Source organism: Eumetopias jubatus, unplaced genomic scaffold (genome assembly GCF_037043125.1).
Source record: "Eumetopias jubatus isolate StellerSeaLion01/CBP00866 unplaced genomic scaffold, mEumJub1_p1.0 scaffold_17, whole genome shotgun sequence".
NCBI lineage: Eukaryota > Metazoa > Chordata > Mammalia > Carnivora > Otariidae > Eumetopias > Eumetopias jubatus.
Genome location: NW_028274823.1, coordinates 51,322,295 through 51,344,119, shown reverse-complemented (window position 1 = coordinate 51,344,119; position 21,825 = coordinate 51,322,295). Strand labels below are relative to the sequence as shown.

Here is a 21,825-nt window from a genome sequence, read left to right as displayed (position 1 = left end):
TTTAATTGGAGTGTGAAAGGCATTTTGGTGGTGATGGCGAGGCAAGGTGATGATTCATTTACAATCGACAAGGTTGTACCCATCCAAGGTTGTATTCATCCATCCAGTTATCCAGGGGTAATTGCACACTTTAGAAATGCACAAGGAAAAGCCCCTCACATAATGGAGACCAGGGCAACTAAGGAAAGTCCTGCTTCCTATCTGCCCATTAGTGTGTCACTGCCACACCCAAAAGCTCTGGTCCACTGGCCACCACTAACACCAGCTGGAAGGTGAGGACTGAATAATCTCTAAGTTCCCTTCTTAAAATGAGGTCTTTTCCAGGAATAAGTCTTGACCTCCATCTGCTTCTGGGGATCTTTTCTTATCTCAATGCAGGGACCAGGAAGCGTCCTTGGTCTTGTACCTAATCTGTTGTTTTTGATGTGCTGATTGAGTTGAGGTCCCAGCTCTTGGATCCTCCCTAATCAAAACGGGGATGAAGATACTGGACAATGTAGCATCTCATTTAAGGGCCAACGGAACTGCATTCAAACTCTAGATTTGGGAAATTTCCTTAAGCTCTCTGCAGTTTCCCCTTCTGGAAAACAAGGATGACAGCACCCACCTGAGAAGGTTGCTATAAGGACAGAAGGAAATCTTGGTGTGCAGCAAAACCTCACTGACATGACTTAAGGGTAAGTCAGGGTAAAGAAAGCCCTACAGGTGGATGTCAGTTCTTTAAGGCTGGTGATTCCAGCCTGACCTATTTGAATGGAGTCCAATGTGACCACCACTTGCACCTCTAAGGGCTCACAAGCACTCAGCTTAACAATCTGATCAAAAATTATTCCCAAGGATAAGCCACAGTATCATTAGAATGGCAATTCCAAAATCCATCGTCTAACATGCACTGAGAAATACCAGGGAGAACAAAAAATTCCAGAACACTCCAGGTGTTCCCCACTACTCAAAGACTCTCCAAAGGAAGTAGGGGGGACTGGATTTAAGAACCCTCCTACACTGTTGATGGGAATGCAAGCTGGTGCAGCCACTCTGGAAAACAGTATGGAGGTTCCTCAAAAAGTTGAAAATAGAGCTACCCTACAACCCAGCAATTGCACTATTGCAAAGATTCAAAATGTAGTGATCTGAAAGGGCACATGCACCCTAATGCTTATAGCAGCAATGTCCACAAAAGCCAAACTATGGAAAGAGCCTAGATGTCCATCAACAGATGAATGGATAAAGAAGATGTGTTATACACACACACACACACACACACACACACACAATGGAATATTATGCAGCCAACAAAAAAATGATATCTTGCCATCTGCAACGATGTGGATGGAACTAGAGGGTATTATGCTAAGCGAAATAAGTCAATCAGAGAAAGACAAGTATCATATGATCTCACTGATATGTGGAATTTGAGAAACAAGGCAGAGGATCATAGGGGAAGGGAGGGAAAAATGAAACAAGACAAAACCAGAGAGGGAGACAACCATCAGAGACTCTTAATCTCAGGAAACAAACTGAGGGTTGCTGGAGTGGAGGGGGTGGGAGGGATGGGGTGGCTGGGTGATGGACACTGGGGAGGGCATGTGCTATGGTGAGTGCTGTGAACTGTGTAAGACTGATGAATCACAGACCTGTACCCCTGAAACAAATACATTATATGTTAATAAAAAGAATATATAATAAATTAAATAAATAAATAAATAAAAATTAAACAAGAACCCCCTCCTCAAAACAACTGAAAAATCAGAAGCAACACTGGAAGTAAGGATTTGTCGACACTGGAGCTCAGGAAGAGCAGGACAGTGATCCCTGAGAGACAAATGAGAGGAGCCCATGATTGCCCCAGCCAGCCACCTGGAGGGTGTCTGTCTGGGTTGTGGCACAGAGAGGGGGGACCCAGGCAGAGCCCAGAGCTGTCGCTGAATTGAGGAGATGAGCTGGGATTCCAGGGAAGCTGAAGTGGCTAGAATTCACAGGGCAAGGCACCAGAGAGGAGAAAGCTGCCAAGACAGCACTCCAGAGATCAGGAGAGGGGCCTCCTTGAGTCTAGGTATTGATCAGCACAGGTCTGTGAGGAAACTGCCCAAGGTGGATTAATGTGGATTAAGGAGAGAAACGTCTTGGAGGGACACACAGAACAGCAGGGAGCTCACATGGGCCTGGAAATAGGTCATGTCCAACCAGCCAGAACAGAAAACCTCAAAATCCATGAGGCACCAAGTTACAGACCAAATTGTGTCCTGTGGTGAAGCGCTAACCCCCAGTGCCTCTGAATGTGACAGTGTTTGGAAATAGGGTCTTTAATGAGGTAATTAAACCAAAATGGGGTCCTTAGGTGGGGCCCTAATCCAGTATGACTGGCGTCCTTTTTAAGAAAAAATTAGGATACAGACCACACAGACAGAGGGATGATTACATGAGGACACAGAGAGAACATGGCCATCTGCAAGCCAAGTAGAGAAGTCTCAGAAGAAAAAAACCCTACTGGCACCTCGATTTCAGACTTCTAGCCTCCAGAACTGGGAGAAAATAAATTTCTGTTGGTAAGCCACTCGGTCTGTGATGTCTTGTTATGGCAGACCTAGCAAACTCATCCTGGTACTCAGAATGGCATTGCCTCTATGGTGGGGAAAATTCAGCCCTGCCTTAAGGCAGCTCTGGTCCCACCTAATAAAGTTTAAAAGCAAGAGGCAAAAGGATCAAACTGTTTCCATGAAATTTAACTGTGTCCCAGAACAAAGCTCAAGAATATTTATAGGAGTACTAAAATATCCAGCACCCAACAAGGTAAAATTTACTGTCTGGCATCCAATCGAAAATTACCAGGCATGCAAAGAAGCTGGAAAATTCAATCCATAATGAAAATAATCAATCAAAAGACTCCCCCACACAACTCTGTAATCATATCCAACATACCCAAAGTATATGTCAAGACCCTGCCAGAGGACCCACTTGATCCTAGAAACACATTTTAAAATGACTCTCTAGTTCCTTGCAAGAGACTTAATCTCTTTTTCATTCCAAAGAGGGTTCATTCCAGGTGGAGAAGGCAGAGAGAAAAAACAGAAAACACTCACTTTTCTATTTTGTTTCTTTGTCTGCTAACACTATCACGTTTCCAGAGTAGTGATACTATCCCGTCTTGTTCACCTTCTAACTCTGGGGCTATTATTTTACAAAGGTCTAGGGCTATCTTTGGCTCTTTTTACGAGCTTTAGTTCATTCTGTGTTTCAGCCTTCCTGAACGTCTTTTGATCAGCCCTAAGTCAGATGACTCTTCAGTGCTCTTCATAAGGGCCTGTTAAAATCAGAGTTTGTCAGTGATCACTGCATATGAACATGTGCTCTTCTTTTGATGCCTTCTCCTCTCCTTCTTCATTTGGTGATTAATGATGTAATTATTTCATTAGTGAAGCACCCTCAAAATGCCATGGTTAGAGCCTTCCCTCACTCTTGGGCTCGATTCTCTTTTAAGAGCCTCATGTGAACAGCTGTCTAAAGAATCCTGAGGAGCAAGAAATCCACAAACAGACCCAAGTACCAGTGTTGTGATTCACAGTCATCCATCCTATGGGAGCAGGACGATCTGCATTATGTCCAGACCATGTTCTTCCTGCAGTGAGGACACTTGATGGAGCTGGCCAAGCCCTTGGGATGATGAATCTTCATGGGTACCTTGCAACAGTCCACCCTAACTTCCTCCTTGTCACTGTCATTCCAATGCTCATTCCTTATAGTCATAATGTTCCAGATAATATACCAGTTTTGGTCTCTCAGTTACTTATTTATGCATCCTTTCAATTAAGCAACCTATATTTACTAAGTACCTACTATGTGCCTGGCAGCACTTTCAAACCCTGCATCCTTTTGGAACCCCACACCAACCCGAGAGGTGGGACAGACAGGTATTAATACTTCCATTTTAGAGGTGAGGAAGCTGAGGCCTCTAAACCAGATTAGTAACCTGCGGGGCCACACAGCTAATGAAATGTGGAGCCCGGAATGTGAACCCAGGATGCCTTGAAGTAAGCCCTTCATGGACACTGCAATCACAGCACTAGACTGGTCACAGGGATGAGCTGGAATGTCCCCTGGCCTCCCTGCCCAGCCTGCCCCAGGCCTCCTGACAATTCCCCCTTTTGATCACTCCTTTGCAGTCCGGAGGAACAGTGATTTCTTCTTCCCATTTCAGTTACATCACAGAACCAAGAAAATGACCTTCACCTAAATCTATACCTGCCCTCACTACTAAGAGGATGGGGTGCTGTCAGACAGGCTTGAAGTGTCCAAGATGGACTCAGGCAGGGCACGAGGCCACTGTACACTGTGACCCACGCCCCATCTTATGAGTTACCTTCAAGAACCCTTCCATCAAGCCCGACTTGCACAGAAGTCCCATCCCCTGTGAAAGGGCAGGCTGGAAAAGTGACCAGCCCCTGGGCCAGCACAGAGAGAGCCAGAATGCAATTTCCTCTCTCATCACTGCTGTGCTGGATGGAAAGTGGGTCAGAGCTGGTCAGCCCATTCATTTAATCCAAACTCCCCCTCTCCATTCAGCTTTTAGTCTTCAGAGCTTTCACTCCAAGGAAGTGCTATTTCCTCTGCAAAATAAACAAAATAAATTAAGCCTGTGCTCTTTGCTCTCTGGGCTTTTGTGTGACTGATGAACTGAACAGAAACAATCTGCCATCCTCCCGGCATCTCAGAGGCACCAAAACATTCAGCCCCTGCTCTGGGGCACGGAAAGTCAGCTTCCAGCCACCTGCCACACACCCTGCTGAGAACAGAGCATGGCAAAGGAAGGAACCCTTGGCCACCCATTTCACCCACAAAAGCAAGAAGAGTCTGCATGCGGCATGGCAGGGTCCATCAGAAGAGTCAAAGACTGTCCGGGCAAGAGCTCTCATTTGGCGTCAGTTACATGGGCCCATTTTCTGTTTTAGTTTTTGTTTTTGTTTTTGTTTTTGGGGTCCTCATTCCCACCCCGGGGCCTTCACACTGGCCCTTGCCCCTATCTTCCATGCTTTTTCTCTTGGAAAGCTGACTCCTCCTCCCTCACATCTCTGCTTAAACATGTCCCCATCAAAAATAGCTCCCCTCCTCAACCCTCATTACTGTAACCCATTTCCCGGTTCTGATATCTTCTTGGCACTTATCATAGTCAGAAATTATCTTGTTTGTGTCTTTGTTCTCTTGCTTGTTTTCTAACTCTACCTCTACTTCCATGACAGCAGGGTCATCATCTATCTTGATCGGCACTGTCTCCCCAGTACTTGGCAAAATTGGCACATGGTAGGTGCAAGGTCCATGTTTATTGAACAAAGGAGACGGAGGGAAGGAGAACTGGATTTTGTTCCCAGTGCCAGCTCTGCCTGCATCACACACTGTGTGGTGCGCCTAGACCAGGATCCAGATCAATGGCATGGCAGCCATAGCGCAGGAGCATGCTGGACGGAGCACTCCTGTGAGCCTGAGATCAGGAAGGCTGACCAGCAAGAGGAGACACACAGCTAGTTCTGGAGAGGCAGAGAGCAGAAAGGGGCCTTTCCTAATATACAATTGAAGGACAACAGCCAGTTAGCAGAAAGGACCCTAAACCAAGGGTACAGGTGTGTTTCTCTGCACCCACAGATTTCCCCTGAGTAAGACAAGGTGGTGCATCTATCGATTGTGCTTCATCTTTAGGTGGGCACTGGGCAACTTGAGAATCTGAAGAAAGATACTAGCTCTCTTTCTAGAGAGTGAATGTACATTGGAGACAAAATAGCGCCTACATTCCCTCGAGGTGCTTGGGCTCCCTGGAGCTCATTCGCAGGCTCCAGGATGAGAACATCTCATCTAAAGGCTCTCTGAGGCCCCCATGCTCGTCATTTGCCCTCAGACCCAGTCCTGAGTACTCTCCTAAAAACCACACTTCCCCCACCCCCAGCCCCAGCCTACTCCCTTGCCCTCTGCCTTCTGGTAGATCTGGCCAATAAGTATATAGGCAGAAGACAGTTTTTCTTCCTGTAAGAAGGAGGAGAAAAACCAGGATGCTTCTCCCTCTCTTTCTCTGCTTTGGGTGGTGTCTCCACAGTGGCTCTACCACCTCTGGGTCTCCTGCTGTCCCCAGAGAGTCACTTCCTCTGTGGTCCTGCCCCACCTAGCAGGCCTTCCAAAGTTCCAGCAACCCGAGATGCTTCTGGATTCTGAGCTCCGGGAAACCAGCTCTCCCTGACTGCCCCCTGCCCCCAACCCTAGGGATGCTAGCAGCTTCCTGCTATTGCTGTTCTGGGGGTCACCTCTCCATTTCATGCTTCGTTTTTTATCCCCTCCAATACCTCTATACTTAGTTCCCCACATAAACTCCTACTGCACTTGTTGGAGTAGGAGTGAGCCCTGGTTTCCTGAATGGTCCCTGATGGCTCAGCCTCCCTCCAGCATGAACATTCTGGGAGGTGTTGAGCTTCTGGACAAGGCAAGTCGGAGCTGAAGGAACAAACCCCTGGAAAGTTCAAGAAGTTGGAGGGAATGAGGAGAATCCACACTGCCTGCTAGTACAATGGCCCCAGCCTGTCTAGTCCCATTCCAGGAAAAATCTAAAAAAGGATAAGCCTCACCATCACCACCTATTTAAACTGTTTACTGCCTTTTGGTGGACAAGGGAAACAGATGAGAGGCCCTCAGCAGCCATCCACTAAATCATGCTATTGCTCTGATCAGATGGCAGCCAGGGTAAGTTTTCCCAGCATCCCTGCTCAGGAGCTCACGCTCGTGGCTAAGCGCACCCTGCCAAAAGGAGGGGGGTAGGCAAAGACGGCTTCAGGGCACAGGCATCCCGGGCAGCCGGGAATGCCCATCCTAGCATTAAAGACGGACACAGTCCGGATTCCATCAGCCATGAGCAAGCTTCCCTCTAGCCAGGGACAGGGTGCTGCAGGGGCACCACACCTGGGAATGGCAACTTACAGCCTCACTACGCTCACTTCTAATGACTTGTCCTGTCTATGAGCTCCCTGGCTCCTTCCAACCAGCCTGCAAGGCGGGAAGGGCAGGCACTGGGCCAGGGGAGTAGGAAGGATAATCTTCACTGAGGACTGAGGCACAGACAGGCTTAGTGGCTTGCTCAAGGCTGCATAGCCACCTTGAGGCAGGGCTGGGATTAAAATCCCACCTGGGCAGGGAATGACTTCAACCACCCCTCCCCTAGCTTGCACACAAAAACCAACACAAACCTCGACACCCCCATGAGGTGGGGCTTCCCCAGGATGCAGACCTAAGGTGGGGATTTCAGTGCAAACTGAATCATATGAAAGTACTAACATTCAACCATTTTTTTGATCAAAAAAATGGCAATTTCATATGGCTGGAATGAAGAGTTTATTTGGATGGCAACTCCAGGGAAGAATCAGCTGGGGAGTGGGGAAGGTAAGGAATTCAATGCAGGGTTTGTTAACAGTGAGGACACTGCCAAAGACAACTGAGCCAGGCTCAGTCCTGCTGGGGACCTCTGGGACACAGGGCACAGCTGCCCTGCTCCACACTAGCCACATCTGGCTACTGACATTCAATTACTGAAAATTCAAGATACAGTTCCTTGGTCTTGCCACACTTCAAGAGCTCAGTAGCCACGTGTAACCAGTGCCTACCATATTGGACAGCACTGATGTAGAGCATTTCCATCACCCCAGAAGTTTCGGTGACTAGCTCTGGTGTAGAACATGCCTCGGGGCCGTGCCACTGAGGAGCCAGATGCAGGGGTCTGCGGCTGGGGCCGTGCCTGCAGGCGCTGACTCTGTCCGGGCTCACTTTGGCTCCAAGCCATGGGGAGGGCACCAAGCTAGGAGCAGCTAGCTGCACAGGATAGGAGTGGAGGGTGCTGAGGGATGGGGTGGGGCACCCACAGCACCTGCTCCATCACTGATCCTCCCTGCCTGTGACTCTCAGCTCTGGGCGAAGCCTCTCGAGGTGCAAGCATCCTGACAGCTCCCTTCTGATACCACTGTGGCCTCAGAATCCTCTGGCCTGATGAGACACCATTCTGCCCCGAACAACACACCGTGAAAAACACAACGCAGGCCTTCCAAGCATTTACAATCTACAGCAGGCAGCCAGGACACAGACCACAGCACGTGGCAACTGTATAAACACTGGCCGATAATCTAAATTAGGAAGTCTTTGCGGAGAAGCTCTTGTGAGCAGTGCCCGGCTAATGACATGCAGGTGTAGCATCCAAGAATGATCTAGTGCTTCAGGGATACAGTTTGGAGACCGAGTATCCCCAAAGGCAGGGTGGTCCCTGGACATCCACTTTACAGCAATTTCCAAAGCAGAACTTTGACACATCACTACTCTGGACAAGAGCCTGGCAAGGTCAAGGTAGCACTCTGAAGATGAGCCCCCAAATCTTAGCCCATTGTCCCTCCCCAGGGTCCTCTATCGGCACTGCAGAGTGGTCCGAGCTCCAGCCCTCCGGGCCCCACTGCCCAGGTTCACATCCCGTTGCCTACTTCCTAACTGTGTCACCTTAGACGTGGTATCTGATAACTCTGGGCTTGAGTGTCCTCATCCATCAAGTGGGCACAATAATACCTTCTTAATAGGGCTATTAGGAGGATTAAAAAAGTCCATGTTTATAATGCACTTAGCAGAGGGCTAGCAAGCTTTTTCTGTAAATATTTTAGGCTTTGTGGGCCAAATGGCTCAGACTGCCATTTGTGGAGTGACTCATTCAGTTGCAAAACTGACTAATTCTCGTAAGATAAGGAGATGATCCAGGTCTTCATTTCACGGTAGGGAAGCAAGGGCCAGAGAGGCCAAGGGACTTTCTCCAGGTCACAGAGTAAGGATCAGGACGAGATCCTCACACTCTAACACATAGAAACATGGACACACACTGACACTGACACAGAACACACATACACATGAGCACACAGGTCCATGAACACGGACAGACACGTGCACACACTGACACATAAACACACACACACACACACACTTCTGGATGCTTTCAGCTTTTACTTTTACAGATGAACACAGCATGCCTGCCCAGGAAGAGGCCTAAGGTCCTTGAGAAAGGGACTGTGTCCTGTTCACTGCCCTCCCTCTCGGAGCCCTTGGGCAGCCTGCCCGGGGCCTTGAACCCAGCTGGTGCTCAAGTTTAATTGGTGGAAGAATGCATGAAGTTGCCACCTCCACAGGCCTTGGGTCCAGAGGCGGAGCTTGGTTAAGAAATGCCAGCCACTGACCATGTCGCCCTGGGTTTGAAAGTGGCCCTCCCCACCCCCCGGAGAGGCCCTGTCCAGCCGGGGCCCAGCCTGGGAGCCAGCCTGCCTCTCGGCCTCTTGGCAGTGTTGCTCATTAACGCCTCGGCCACAGGTGGGAGAAGCTGGGCTGAAAACACAAACCCAGTCACTTGGTAACACTGGTCTGGTGCCAGAGTCAGAGGTCTCCCCAGGGTGGGGAGGGCGCGGCATCAACCACTGGCTGAAGCCTGGCAGTCTTCTCTAGCATGAGGATTTTCCAGATGAACTTTATAAATAAAAACCATCCTACCAGAGGGTGGCATGGGTCATGGCCCCGTACCTGGCTTCCCTTCAGGCTAGCATCTTGCAAAACAGTGGCTCAGAGAGAGAGTCCCTGGCCCTGCTTGGCCTGGGAGAATGTCCCTCTTTCATGCCCTGTCCCCAGCAGGGAGGTGAAGGGCTCAGGGGCCCTGCTTCTCGGGACCATCACACTGCACTTCCGGACCTGAACTGTCACTTGCTCTGGGCCTCTGTTTGCACCACGTCTACCAAATGGGGTGGATAATCTCTCCATCCTAAACACTGAGGATCCAAGGCCAAGGGCGAAAGCCTGACTTCAGGAGGGATGGGAACAAGGAGGGGGCAGCTCAAGAACACCTGAGGAAGACTCTGCCAGCCCCTCCCTGATGAGCAGAGCGACGCTGCTCTGCAAGTGAAGTAATTGATGGAGCACATTCTAAAAATATGAACTAGGTTAGCACTCAGGGTGGTTTATTGCTCCAGAGGAAGTTAATTCAGGCATTCGAATCTCCCTGGAATGGGGACTGTGAGCCTACAGCAAGCAGGCTTCCGAGCTGGGGGCCTCTCAGCAACCAGCTAAGATGTGACGTTCACTTCAAACATGAAGCAAGAGGAGCCCAGAGAAAACGGGCCGGGGAAGCACGGTGGCAGCAACCCAGGCCTTCACGGCGGAAGAGAAAGAAAACTCTGGAAAAAGTTGGGGCACACCAATCAATGAGGAGGCAGGAGAGGACAGAGGGCTCACTCCTACCTGATGAGGCTGTAAAGACCTCGGCCTCCTCACTTCACTCCGAGCAAGGTCCTCAGACCAGCAGCATCAGGAGCACCTGGGCCCTTGTCAGAAATTCTGAATCTCGGGCCCCACCCCAGACCTCCTGATCTACATTTTCACAAGACTCCCAGAAGATTCCTGGGCATACCAAAGTTGGAGGAGCACTGGATCAGAGTCAACACCCGAGTTCTATTGCCTTCAAATTGCTGTGTGACTTTCTGAGAACTACTTGACCTCTCTGGGTGCTGGAATCTCCTCGTCTGGGTTACTGGGCCAGAGAGCCTTGTTTCTCTCTCATAGGTTCCAGGAGGTTCAAGTCAGACCCTCCATCTGCAAGCTCCTGGAGTAGGGGAAGGGTCTCTATAAAGAAATAATTCCATTCCGAGGGGCGGAGCAAGATGGCGGAGGAGTAGGAGACCTAGATTTCGTCTGGTCTCAGGAATTCAGCTGAATAGGGATCAAACCATTCTGAACACCTACGAACTCAACAGGAGATCGAAGAGGAGAGTAGCAACAACTCTCTGAACAGAGAAGCGACCACTTTCTGGAAGGTAGGACGTGCGGAGAGGTGAATCTGAGGCGATATTCGGGAGGATAGACGGCGGGGGAGGGGGGCCTCCGTCGGCCACTTCTGGCAAGTGATAGAGCCGCGGAGCACAAGATTGGAACTTTTAGAAGTCGGCTCCGCTGAGGGACGTCACTGCAGTGGCTAAGCGGGGGGTGGAACCCTCGCGGGACAGTGTGGTCTCAGGACCCTCAGGGTCACAGAAAGACCGGGGGTGCCTGAGTGCGGCAGAGCTCCCAGGGATCGGAGCGGGGAAGCCGGCTGCAGAGACGGAGCCGAGGCGCGGGCTCTCAGCTCAGGGTTGCCATGAACTGTGATCCGCGGCCCAGTCGGGCCACTGCTCCTCCAGCAGGGACCCAATAAGCGGCAGAGCCGGGGAGACTCCCCTTCCTCCCCGGGGAGGAGCGGTGCGGGAACGCACCGCAGGGATCTGCTGGGTTGGGAGACCCCACACGGGGTCGGGTGCCAGAGATAGAAACGCTTGGTCACAGGCCGGGTGAGCACAGAGTGCGGCCGGAAAGCGGGGAGACGGGAGTGATTGACTGCTTTTCTCTGGGGGCGCCCTGAGGAGCAGGGCCTCGAATTCTTGCCTCCTCTGGGGCGGAGATTGGGAGGCCACCATTTTCACTGTAGTCCTCCAAAGCTGTACCGAGAGCTTGCAGGGAACAAAAGCTCCTGAGATCAAACCCGAGCAGCTTGCTTAGCGCGGACCGACAAGGGCGGGGCAATTCAGCCTCCGGCAAAGACATTTGGGAACCACGGCACAGGCCCCTCCCCCAGAAGATCAGCACAAACAGCCAGCAAGCCAAGACCAAGTTTACCGATCAAGGAGAACCAGAGAACTCCAGCGCTAGGGGAATACTGCACATAGAATTCATGGCTTTTTTTACCATGATTCATTAGTATTTCAAAGTTAATTTTTTTAACTGTTTTTTTAATTTCTCTTTTTCCCTTTATCAACCAACATCTTATCAATCCCTTTTTTTAAAAAAAAACATTTTTTATTTTTCATTTTTAGAGTCATATTTTATCCGTTCATAGTAGTTACCCTTATTTTTGGCATATATATAATTAAGTTGTTCTCTCTTGAAAATTTTGAGATACAGTTTCTTCTAACAGATCAAAATATACCCTAAATCACTAGTGTATGGCTTTGTTCTAGTCTCCTGCCTGATCACATTCTCTCCTTTTTTTTAAATCTTCTTTCTTTTTTCAAACAACTTCTTATTGTATGAATTCCTTTTATAAAATCTTTTATAATTTTCATCTTTACAGTCATCTTCCATCCCTTCATTGTATCAGCCCTTATTTTGTACATATATAAGTCTTTCTTCCTTTAAAATTTTAGGAGGCACTTTTTTCTAACAGACCAAAATACGCCCAAAATCTAGTGTGTGGCACTGATCTATGCACTAGCCTGATCATATTTGATCATATTCTGTTTTTTTTGTATTGTTCTGTTTTTGTTTTTATCTTTTTCTTTTTTCTTTCTTTCTTTCCTTTCTCTTTCTTTTTCTTTCTTTTCCTTTCTTTTCCCCTGGTTTCAGGTCTTTTCTGATTTGTAGAGAGTATATTTGCTGGGGACGTTGTTAACCTGTTAGCATTTTGTTCTCTCATTCATCTATTCTCCTCTGGACAAAATGACAAGATGAAAAAATCACCTCAGCAAAAAGAACAAGAGGTAGTACCGTCAGCCAGGGACCTACTCAATATGGACATTAGTACGATGTCGGACCTAGAGTTCAGAATCATGACTTTAAAGATACTAGCTGAGCTTGAAAAAAGCATGGAAGCTATTAGAGAAACCCTTTCTGGAGAAATAAAAGAACTAAAATCTAACCAAGTAGAAATCAAAAAGGCTATTAATGAGGTGCAATAAAAAATGGGGGCACTAACCGCTAGGATAAATGAGGCAGAAGAGAGAATCAGCGATACAGAAGACCAAATGATGGAAAATAAAGAGGCTGAGAAAAAGAGAGATAAACAACTACAGGATCACGAGGGCAGAATTCAAGAGATAAGCGATACGATAAGATGAAACAACATTAGAATAATTGGGATCCCAGAAGAAGAAGAAAGAGAGAGAGGGGCAGAAGGTATATTGGAGCAAATAATAGCAGGACACTTCCCTAATGTGAGGAAGGAAACAGGCATCAAAATCCAGGAGGCACAGAGAACCCCTCTCAAAATCAATAAAAATAGGTCAACACCCCGACACCTAATAGTAAAACTTACGAGTCTCGGAGACAAAGAGAAAATCCTGAAAGCAGCTCGGGAGAAGAGATATGTAACCTACAATGGTAGAAACATTAGATCGGCAACAGACCTATCCACAGAGACCTGGCAGGCCAGAAAGGACTGGCATGATATCTTCAGAGCACTAAACGAGAAAAATATGCAGCCAAGAATATTATATCCAGCTAGGCTCTCATTGAAAATTGAAGGAGAGATAAAAAGCTTCCAGGACAAACAAAAACTAAAGGAATTTGCAAACACAAAACCAGCCCTCCAAGAAATAATGAAAGGGGTCCTCTAAGCAAAGAGAGAGACTAAAAGCAGCATAGATCAGAAAGGAACACAGACAATATACAGTAACAGTCACCTTACAGGCAATACAATGGCACTAAATTCATACCTTTCAATAGTTACCCTAAATGTAAATGGGCTCAATGCCCCAATCAAAAGACACAGCTATCAGATTGGATTAAAAAACAAGACCCATCGATATGCTGTCTGCAAGAGACTCATTTTAGACCCAAAGACACCCCCAGATTGAAAGTGAGGGGGTGGAAAACCATTTACCATGCTAATGGACACCAAAAGAAAGCTGGGGTGGCAATCCTTATATCAGACAAACTAGATTTTAAACCAAAGACTATAATAAGAGATGAGGAAGGACACTATATCCTACTTAAAGGGTCTATCCACCAAGAAGATCTAACAATTGTAAATATCTATGCCCCGAACATGGGAGCAGCCAATTATATAAGGCAATTAATAACAAAAGCAAAGAAACACATTGACAGCAATACAATAATAGTGGGGGACTTTAACACCCCCCTGACTGAAATGGACAGATCATCTAAGCAAAAGATCAACAAGGAAATAAAGACTTTAAATGACACACTGGACCAAATGGACTTCACAGACATATTCAGAACATTCCATCCCAAAGCAACGGGTTACACATTCTTCTCTAGTGCCCATGGAACATTCTCCAGAATTGATCACAGCCTAGGTCACAAATCAGGTCTCAAGTGGTACCAAAAGATTGGGATCATTCCCTGCATATTTTCAGACCACAATGCTTTGAAACTAGAACTCAATCACAAGAGGAAAGTCAGAAAGAACTCAAATACATGGAGGCTAAAGAGCATCCTACTAAAGAATGAATGGGTCAACCAGGAAATTAAAGAAGAATTAAAAAAATTCATGGAAACCAATGAAAATGAAAACACAAGTGTTCAAAATCTTTGGGATACAGCAAAGGCAGTCCTGAGAGGAAAGTATATAGCAATACAAGCCTTTCTCAAGAAACAAGAAAGGTCTCAAAGACACAACCTAACCCTACACCTAAAGGAGCTGGAGAAAGAACAGCAAATAAAGCCTAAACCCAGCAGGAGAAGAGAGATAATAAAGATCAGAGCAGAAATCAATGAAATAGAAACCAAAAGAACAGTAGAACAGATCAATGAAACTAGGAGCTGGTTCTTTGAAAGAATTAACAAGATTGATAAACCCCTGGCCAGACTTATCAAAAAGAAAAGAGAAATGACCCAAATCAACAAAATGATGAATGAAAGAGGAGAGATCACAACCAACACCAAAGACATACAAACAATTATAAGAACATATTATGAGCAACTCTATGCCAGCAAATTAGATAACCTGGAAGAAATGGGTGCATTCCTAGAGATGTATCAACTACCAAAATTGAACCAGGAAGAAAGAGAAAACCTGAACAGACCTATAACCACTAAGGAAATTGAAGCAGTCATCAAAAATCTCCCAACAAACAAAAAGCCCAGGGCCAGATGGCTTCCCAGGGGAATTCTACCAAACATGTAAAGAAGAATTAATACCTATTCTCCTGGAACTGTTCCAAAAAATAGAAATGGAAGGAAAACTTCCAAACTCATTTTAGGAGGCCACCATTACCTTGATCCCCAAACCAGACAAAGACCCCATCCAAAAGGAGAATTACAGACCAATATCCTTGATGAACATGGATGCAAAAATTCTCACCAAAATACTAGCCAATAGGATCCAACAGTACATTAAAAGGATTATTCACCATGACCAAGTGGGATTTATCCCTGGGCTGCAAGGCTGGTTCAACATCCGCAAATCAATCAATGTGATACAATACATTAACAAAAGAAAGAACAAGAATCATATGATCCTCTCAATAGATGCAGAAAAAGCATTTGACAAAGGACAGCATCCTTTCTTGATCAAAACTCTTCAGAGTATAGGCATAGAGGGTACATACCTCAATATCATAAAAGCCATCTATGAAAAACCTACAGTGAATATCATTCTAAATGGGGAAAAGCTGAGAGCTTTTCCCCTAAGGTCAGGAACACGGCAGGGATGGCCACTTTCACCACTGCTATTCAACATAGTATTAGAAGTCCTAGCCACAGCAATCAGACAACAAAAAGAAATCAAAGGCATCCAAATCGGCAAAGAGGAAGTCAAACTCTCACTCTTTGCAGATGATATGATACTGTATGTGGAAAACCCAAAAGACTCCACCCCAAAACTGCTAGAACTCATACAGGAATTCAGTCAAGTAGCAGGATATAAAATCAATGCACAGAAATCAGTGGCATTCCTATACACCAACCAGACAGAAGAGAGAGAAATTAAGGAGTCAATCCCATTTACAATGGCACCCAAAACCATAAGCTACCTAGGAATAAATTTAACCAAAGAGGCAAAGGATCTGTACTCAGAAAACTATAAAATACTCATGAAAGAAATTGAAGAAGACACAAAGAAATGGAAAAACGTTCCATGCTCATGGATTGGAAGAACAAACATTGTGAAGATGTCAATGCTACCTAGAGCAATCTACACATTCAATGCAATCCCCATCAAAATACCATCCACTTTTTTCAAAGAAATGGAACAAATAATCCTAAAATTTGTACGGAACCAGAAGAGACCCCGAATAGCCAGAGGAATCTTGAAAAAGAAAAGCAAAGCTGGCGGCATCACAATTCCGGACTTCCAGCTCTATTACAAAGCTGTCATCATCAAGACAGTATGGCACTGGCACAAAAACAGACACATAGATCAATGGAACAGAATAGAGAGCCCAGAGATAGACCCTCAACTCTATGGTCAACTCATCTTCGACAAAGCAGGAAAGAATGTCCAATGGAAAAAAGACAGTCTCTTCAAGAAATGGTGTTGGGAAAACTGGACAGCCACATGCAGAAGAATGAAATTGGACCATTTCCTTACACCACACACAAAAATAGACTCCAAATGGTTGAAAGACCTAAACGTGAGACAGGAGTCCATCAAAATCCTAAAGGAGAACACAGGTAGCAACCTCTTCGACCTCAGCCACAGCAACTTCTTCCTAGGAACATCGCCAAAGGCAGGGGAAGCAAGGGGAAAAATGAACTTTGGGATTTCATCAAGATAAAAATCTTTTGCACAGCAAAAGAAACAGTCCGCAAAACCAAAAGACAACCAACAGAATGGGAGAAAATATTTGCAAATGACATATCAGATAAAGGGCTGCTATCCAAAATCTATAAAGAACTTATCCAACTCAACAGCCAAAGAACAAATAATCCAATCAAGAAATGGGCAGAAGACATGAACAGACATTTTTCCAAAGAAGACATCCAAATGGCCAACAGACACATGAAAAAGTGCTCAACATCGCTCGGCATCAGGGAAATCCAAATCAAAACCTCCATGAGATACCACCTCACACCCATCAGAATGGCAAAAATTAACAAGTCAGGAAACGACAGATGTTGGCGGGGATGTGGACAAAGGGGAACCCTCCTACACTGTTGGTGGGAATGCAAGCTGGTGCAACCACTCTGGAAAACAGTATGGAGGTTCCTCAAACAGTTGAAAATAGAGCTACCCTACGATCCAGCAATTGCACTACTGGGTATTTACCCCAAAGATACAAATGTAGGGATCTGAAGGGGTACGTGCACCCCGATGTTTATAGCAGCAATGTCCACAATAGCCAAACTGTGGAAAGAGCTAAGATGTCCATCGACAGATGAATGGATAAAGAAGATGTGGTATATATACACAATGGAATATTATGCAGCCATCAAAAGGAATGAGATCTTGCCATTTGCAACGACGTGGATGGAACTGGAGGATGTTATGCTGAGTGAAATAAGTCAATCAGAGAAAGACATGTATCATAGGACCTCACCGATATGAGGAATTCTTAATCTCAGGAAACAAACTGAGTGTTCCTGAGTGGTGGGGGGTGGGAGGGATGGGGTGGCAGGGTGATAGACATTGGGGAGGGTATGTGCTATGGTGAGCGCTGTGAATTGTGCAAGACTGTTGAATCACAGATCTGTACTTCTGAAACAAATAATGCAAGATATGTTAAGAAAAAAGAAAAAGAAGAAGATAGCAGGAGGGGAAGAATGAAGGGGAGTAAGTTGGAGGGGGAGATGAACCATGAGAGACGATGGACTACGAAAAACAAACTGAGGGTTCTAGAGGGGAGGGGTGTGGGGGGATGGGTCAGCCTGGGTAATAGATGGGTATTAAGGAGGGCACGTTCTGCGTGGAGCACTGGGTGTTATGCACAAACAATGAATCATGAAACACTATATCAAGAACTAATGATGTAATGTATGGTGATTAACATAACAATAAAAAATTTTTTAAAAAAAGAAATGATTCCATGCCTACAGGGCTATGCTCCCCTCCCTCTTCTTGATGTTTTTAGTGCACAGAGAGGAAAGTGGAGAGATGATCCTTGAAGCACACACTGAGGCCAGGAAGATGGTCTCTTAATTCCTTTTTAAACCTTAATGCCCCTGAATTAAAAAAAAAAAAAAAGTGATACAGCCTCTTGCTCATGGGGAAGCAGCAAATCTGAGGCATGCTACTAAGTAACCCAGAGCACTGCATCTAGAAATCCCAGGTCTGGCACTGCCCCTTGCCTTAAGGCAACTCAGGTATCACTACTGAACTCCCATTTGAGACAGGAGGACTCCTAGGCTCAGAGAGGTTAAGTGAGTGGGTCAGAGCCACACAAGCAATGACAGCCAGGGCCAAATCCAGAGCCTGGCTCCCTGCCTTCTAAGGCAAACTCTCCTCAGGGCTTCAGGGCACCAGCATCCCTGACAGCCAACTCAGCCCGGTGTGCAGACAGACAAGAGGGGGAAGCCATACTAATATTGGTCTGAGTTGCACAGAATTGAGAAGATAAATCTGCGGTGAGAGGAAATTACATCACAGAGCTGAGACGAAGTTTCTAAATCATTGCATATCTTGTTTCCTCAAAGTCATCGCTTCCCTCCATGAGCTCTGGAGGCTGAGACGGCCAAGCACTTGTCTTCCACACAGGGCCATGGTTGTGTGTAAGTCTACAGGAGTGGGGAACAAAGGGATACAGCCCAAATTCTAAACCAAAAACAGAGAAGAGACTTAAGTACACCCAAAATGGAGCACACGTACACACCGGTAATTCGGATGGTCCGCTCTCAGAAGGCCAGGCCTTGGTCCTCCAGGGCTCCCACCTGTGGCCCAGTCACAGTCTCTGATGAGGCTGGGAATAGCAGGGAGACCTCAGCAGGAGCAGGGCTCCTTGCCCACCTGGCTTCCGAGAGCACCAAGAGCAAAGTGCTCAGCCTTCCAGGCTCTAGGAAGGGCCCTCGGGCTAGAGATTCGGCTGAGGGCAAAGCTGGTGGCCCCTGACCCGGGGGCACCAAGCAGTCTGCAGGAAAGAAAGGCATTCTGGCTGGACCTTGCATTCTATGGCACCTCCTGTCTCTGGAGCCGCCTGGTTCTTCTCAGGCCTTAGAATTCATCTTGCATACAAATGCTTGGGGTTGGGGGAGCCTGAGTTTGAATCTGGACTCTGTTACTCACTAGCTGTACCCACCTTACGGGAGTCACTTAAACACATTGAACTTCAACTTTCTCATCTGTAATATGGGGAGAGTAACAGTACTGGCTTCAGAGGGCTGTAGGGAAGATTATGTAAGATGCCATATACAAAGCATCTTGTTAGCGCCGCACACAGCAGGCATCTAATTTCCTCCAGTGTAAAACAAACAAAAACTGTTCATGGACGCATCCTTCCTGGGAACAATCTCTTCCCTCATATATTATACTGAGAGTGAGCCAGACCCTCCCAGATTCCTAGTTCCATCCCTCAGCCACCCTCAACTACAGGGAGCGCTGCCCACATTGTGGTGCTGGGGCTGGTGAGCCCACACTCTGCCTCAGCCTGTGGAGATGCCCATAGGATACGGACCTCAATCCAACCTGGCAGGGAAATGGGGCCACCCCCAGAAAGTGCTCCTGGCAGGGGTTCAGCTGGCAGGAGGTGATAAGTCCAGCAAAGGCACACCCTTGGCAGGAACATGAGGAACGTACCACAGCTGCTGAAGGTGGAGGCAGAGACCAGCTGTGTGGCTCAGGGTGACCCACCCGTCCCTAGCCCAGAGCTCGCTGCCCCTTCGAGGCCTGGCTGCCTGTGTCTCACCCGTGATATGGCCTAGCACGGCTCCTTGCCTGGCCCTCCCCCACCCTCCGCTGGCCTCTCCAACTAGAGAGTAGGGTCCCCACGGGCAGGACAGGGATGGGTGTGGCTGTGATCCCCTTGAACAGACTGTGGTGACAGAGCCCAGGTCTGTGTCAGCTGATGGCTGGCAGAGATGTTTGGGCAAAACACCTAGCTACCTGAACCTGTTTCTTCAGCTCCAAAGGAAGACTCATCCAATCACCTACCTCCCTCACTCATTCAACAAACAAGCATTGAGACCTACTGTAAGCCATACCCTGTGCTTAGAAGCCCTGGGACCGCAATGATGACAACAGCAGAAAGGATCCCTGTCCTCAAAGAGCTTATCCTCCAGTGAGACACACAGGCAAATGAAGCACACACACACATTATTTATATCACATATGCGTTAAGTTGTGATAACTTCCAAGAAAGAAGTCACTAGACTCCATTTTCCAATCAATCACTGAAGGCTTCAAGAGTCATAGGAAAGAGTAATGCATGAGACAGGCGGAATCTAGCCCTAGCAAGAGAGTTAAGGGGTCAGAGAGGGGCAAGAAGGAAAGACCATGAGCAAATAACCCTTCTATGCCCATTCACAGAGCCAAGGGTGTACCCATTACATCACATGGAATGGAGATGCCCACAGGAGGCAAATTATCCCCTTCAATTTGAAAGCTCTCATCAACAGTACTTAAAAAGAAAGAAAAGAAGGAGAGAGGGAGTGAAGAGAGATGAATAAAGGGAAGGGAAGGGAAAGGAAGAGAAGAGAAAAGAAATAAATAGACACCTACACCGAGAACACACAACTGGAAGAACACAGAGCCTGTCCCAAGATCTCAGAGTGACCTCTAGGCCAGACTGTGAAGGACACCATATTATAAAGCTATTGCCACCTCCCTCTGACATGCATCATCACCTCCCATAGCTCTTGGCCTTATATCTCCATCTGGCAAAACGAATTGCACATTGCAAAGACCATGGCTCCGCTGTTAGGACAGGGCAGGCTCCACATCAGATCAAACAACCACACTTTCATCAACTCCTCTTTCCTGATTGTGTTCCCTCATGATGGAACGGGGCTCTGCCCCGCAGTCGTCTGCAACCATGTGGGCTGAGAGGCATTCAGCAGATGTAAGGCCAGGAGATCAGAAGACCCTGGGGGCTTCTGGGTCCCATCAAGGACAATCTGATAGGGTTCCAGACACTACAATTTCATCTAGCTTAATTGTCAGCCATAGAACCGGGAGACAGAGCTCTCAGTCACAGCATCAAAGTCGTGGGGACATACGGATCTGCCGAGACCCATAAAGGTCACCTTTACTACAATACCTCCATTTGAGATAGGGAAGGTGAGCTTGAGGCATATGACCGTCCCAAGGTCACAGCTGCTTCCTGGAGAGTCCAGAACCCAAGTTGCCAGACTTGGGAGGAAGCAGAGCATGGTGGTCCAAGACCACAGACTGGGGAGCCCCAAAGTTTCAAAAAGGCTACCCCAAGGAGACAGGGAGGAGCCGTGCTGGGGGCCACTAGCCAAGTCAGTCTACATTCACTGGGGCCCCCGAATTAGACCTCAGAGCGATCCCTGATGAGGTTACATACACATCCACAGAGATGCACCCACAGGATGGGAAAAAGATACCACTGTCCATCAATGTTACACTTCGATCCAGTTACCAGATCTCATCCCTGGCAGCACACTAAGAACATTACATCTACACATTAAGTAATTGTCCTACACATAGCATGATCGTATTGTATTTGACTTTTTTTCTTGTTAAAAGAGCTCCTTTATTCAATTCATGTAAACATGTAAAATAGACCACAACTGCATTCCCTTGCTTTGACATTTCTTCATTACTTTTCCAGGACGCACAGAGCCAGGGGATTCTGGAGTCAGACCACCTGACTTCTAATCCTGTAGCTGTGCAACCTCAGCCACGTTACCTAGCCTCTCGGTGCCTGTGACGGGCTGACCTCTTCAAAAAAATTCGTGTCGCATTCCTAAACTCCAATACCTCAGAATGTCGCTGTGTTTGGAGATAAGGTCTTTAAAGAGGTGATTAAGTTCAAATGAAGCCTTAGGTTGGGCTCCAATCCAATATGACTGGTGTCCTTACAAGAAGAGGCCACAGACAGGTACAGGGGGAAGATGAGGTGAAGATGCTGTGAGAAGATGATGGTCTACAGGCTAAGGCCCTCACAGCCCCCAGAAGGAACCAGC

General features: G+C 47.1%; 1 protein-coding gene across 29 annotated transcripts in view; it reads right to left on the bottom strand.

Moving 5' to 3' along the window:
* KCNMA1 (potassium calcium-activated channel subfamily M alpha 1) overlaps positions 1–21,825 on the bottom strand; it is a 744,082-nt gene that overhangs the window by 562,837 nt on the left and 159,420 nt on the right. Inside the window, exons 4-5 of one of the 29 annotated variants that reach the window (XM_088020044.1) lie at positions 8,255–8,281; positions 7,173–7,188 (exon numbers count right to left, since the gene is read on the bottom strand). The exons of the other annotated variants lie outside the window; for them this stretch is intronic. Of the exons in view, the coding sequence (XP_087876170.1) occupies positions 7,173–7,188; positions 8,255–8,281 (43 nt within the window). The remainder of the gene's footprint in view (positions 1–7,172; positions 7,189–8,254; positions 8,282–21,825) is intronic. 29 annotated transcript variants of the gene reach the window in all.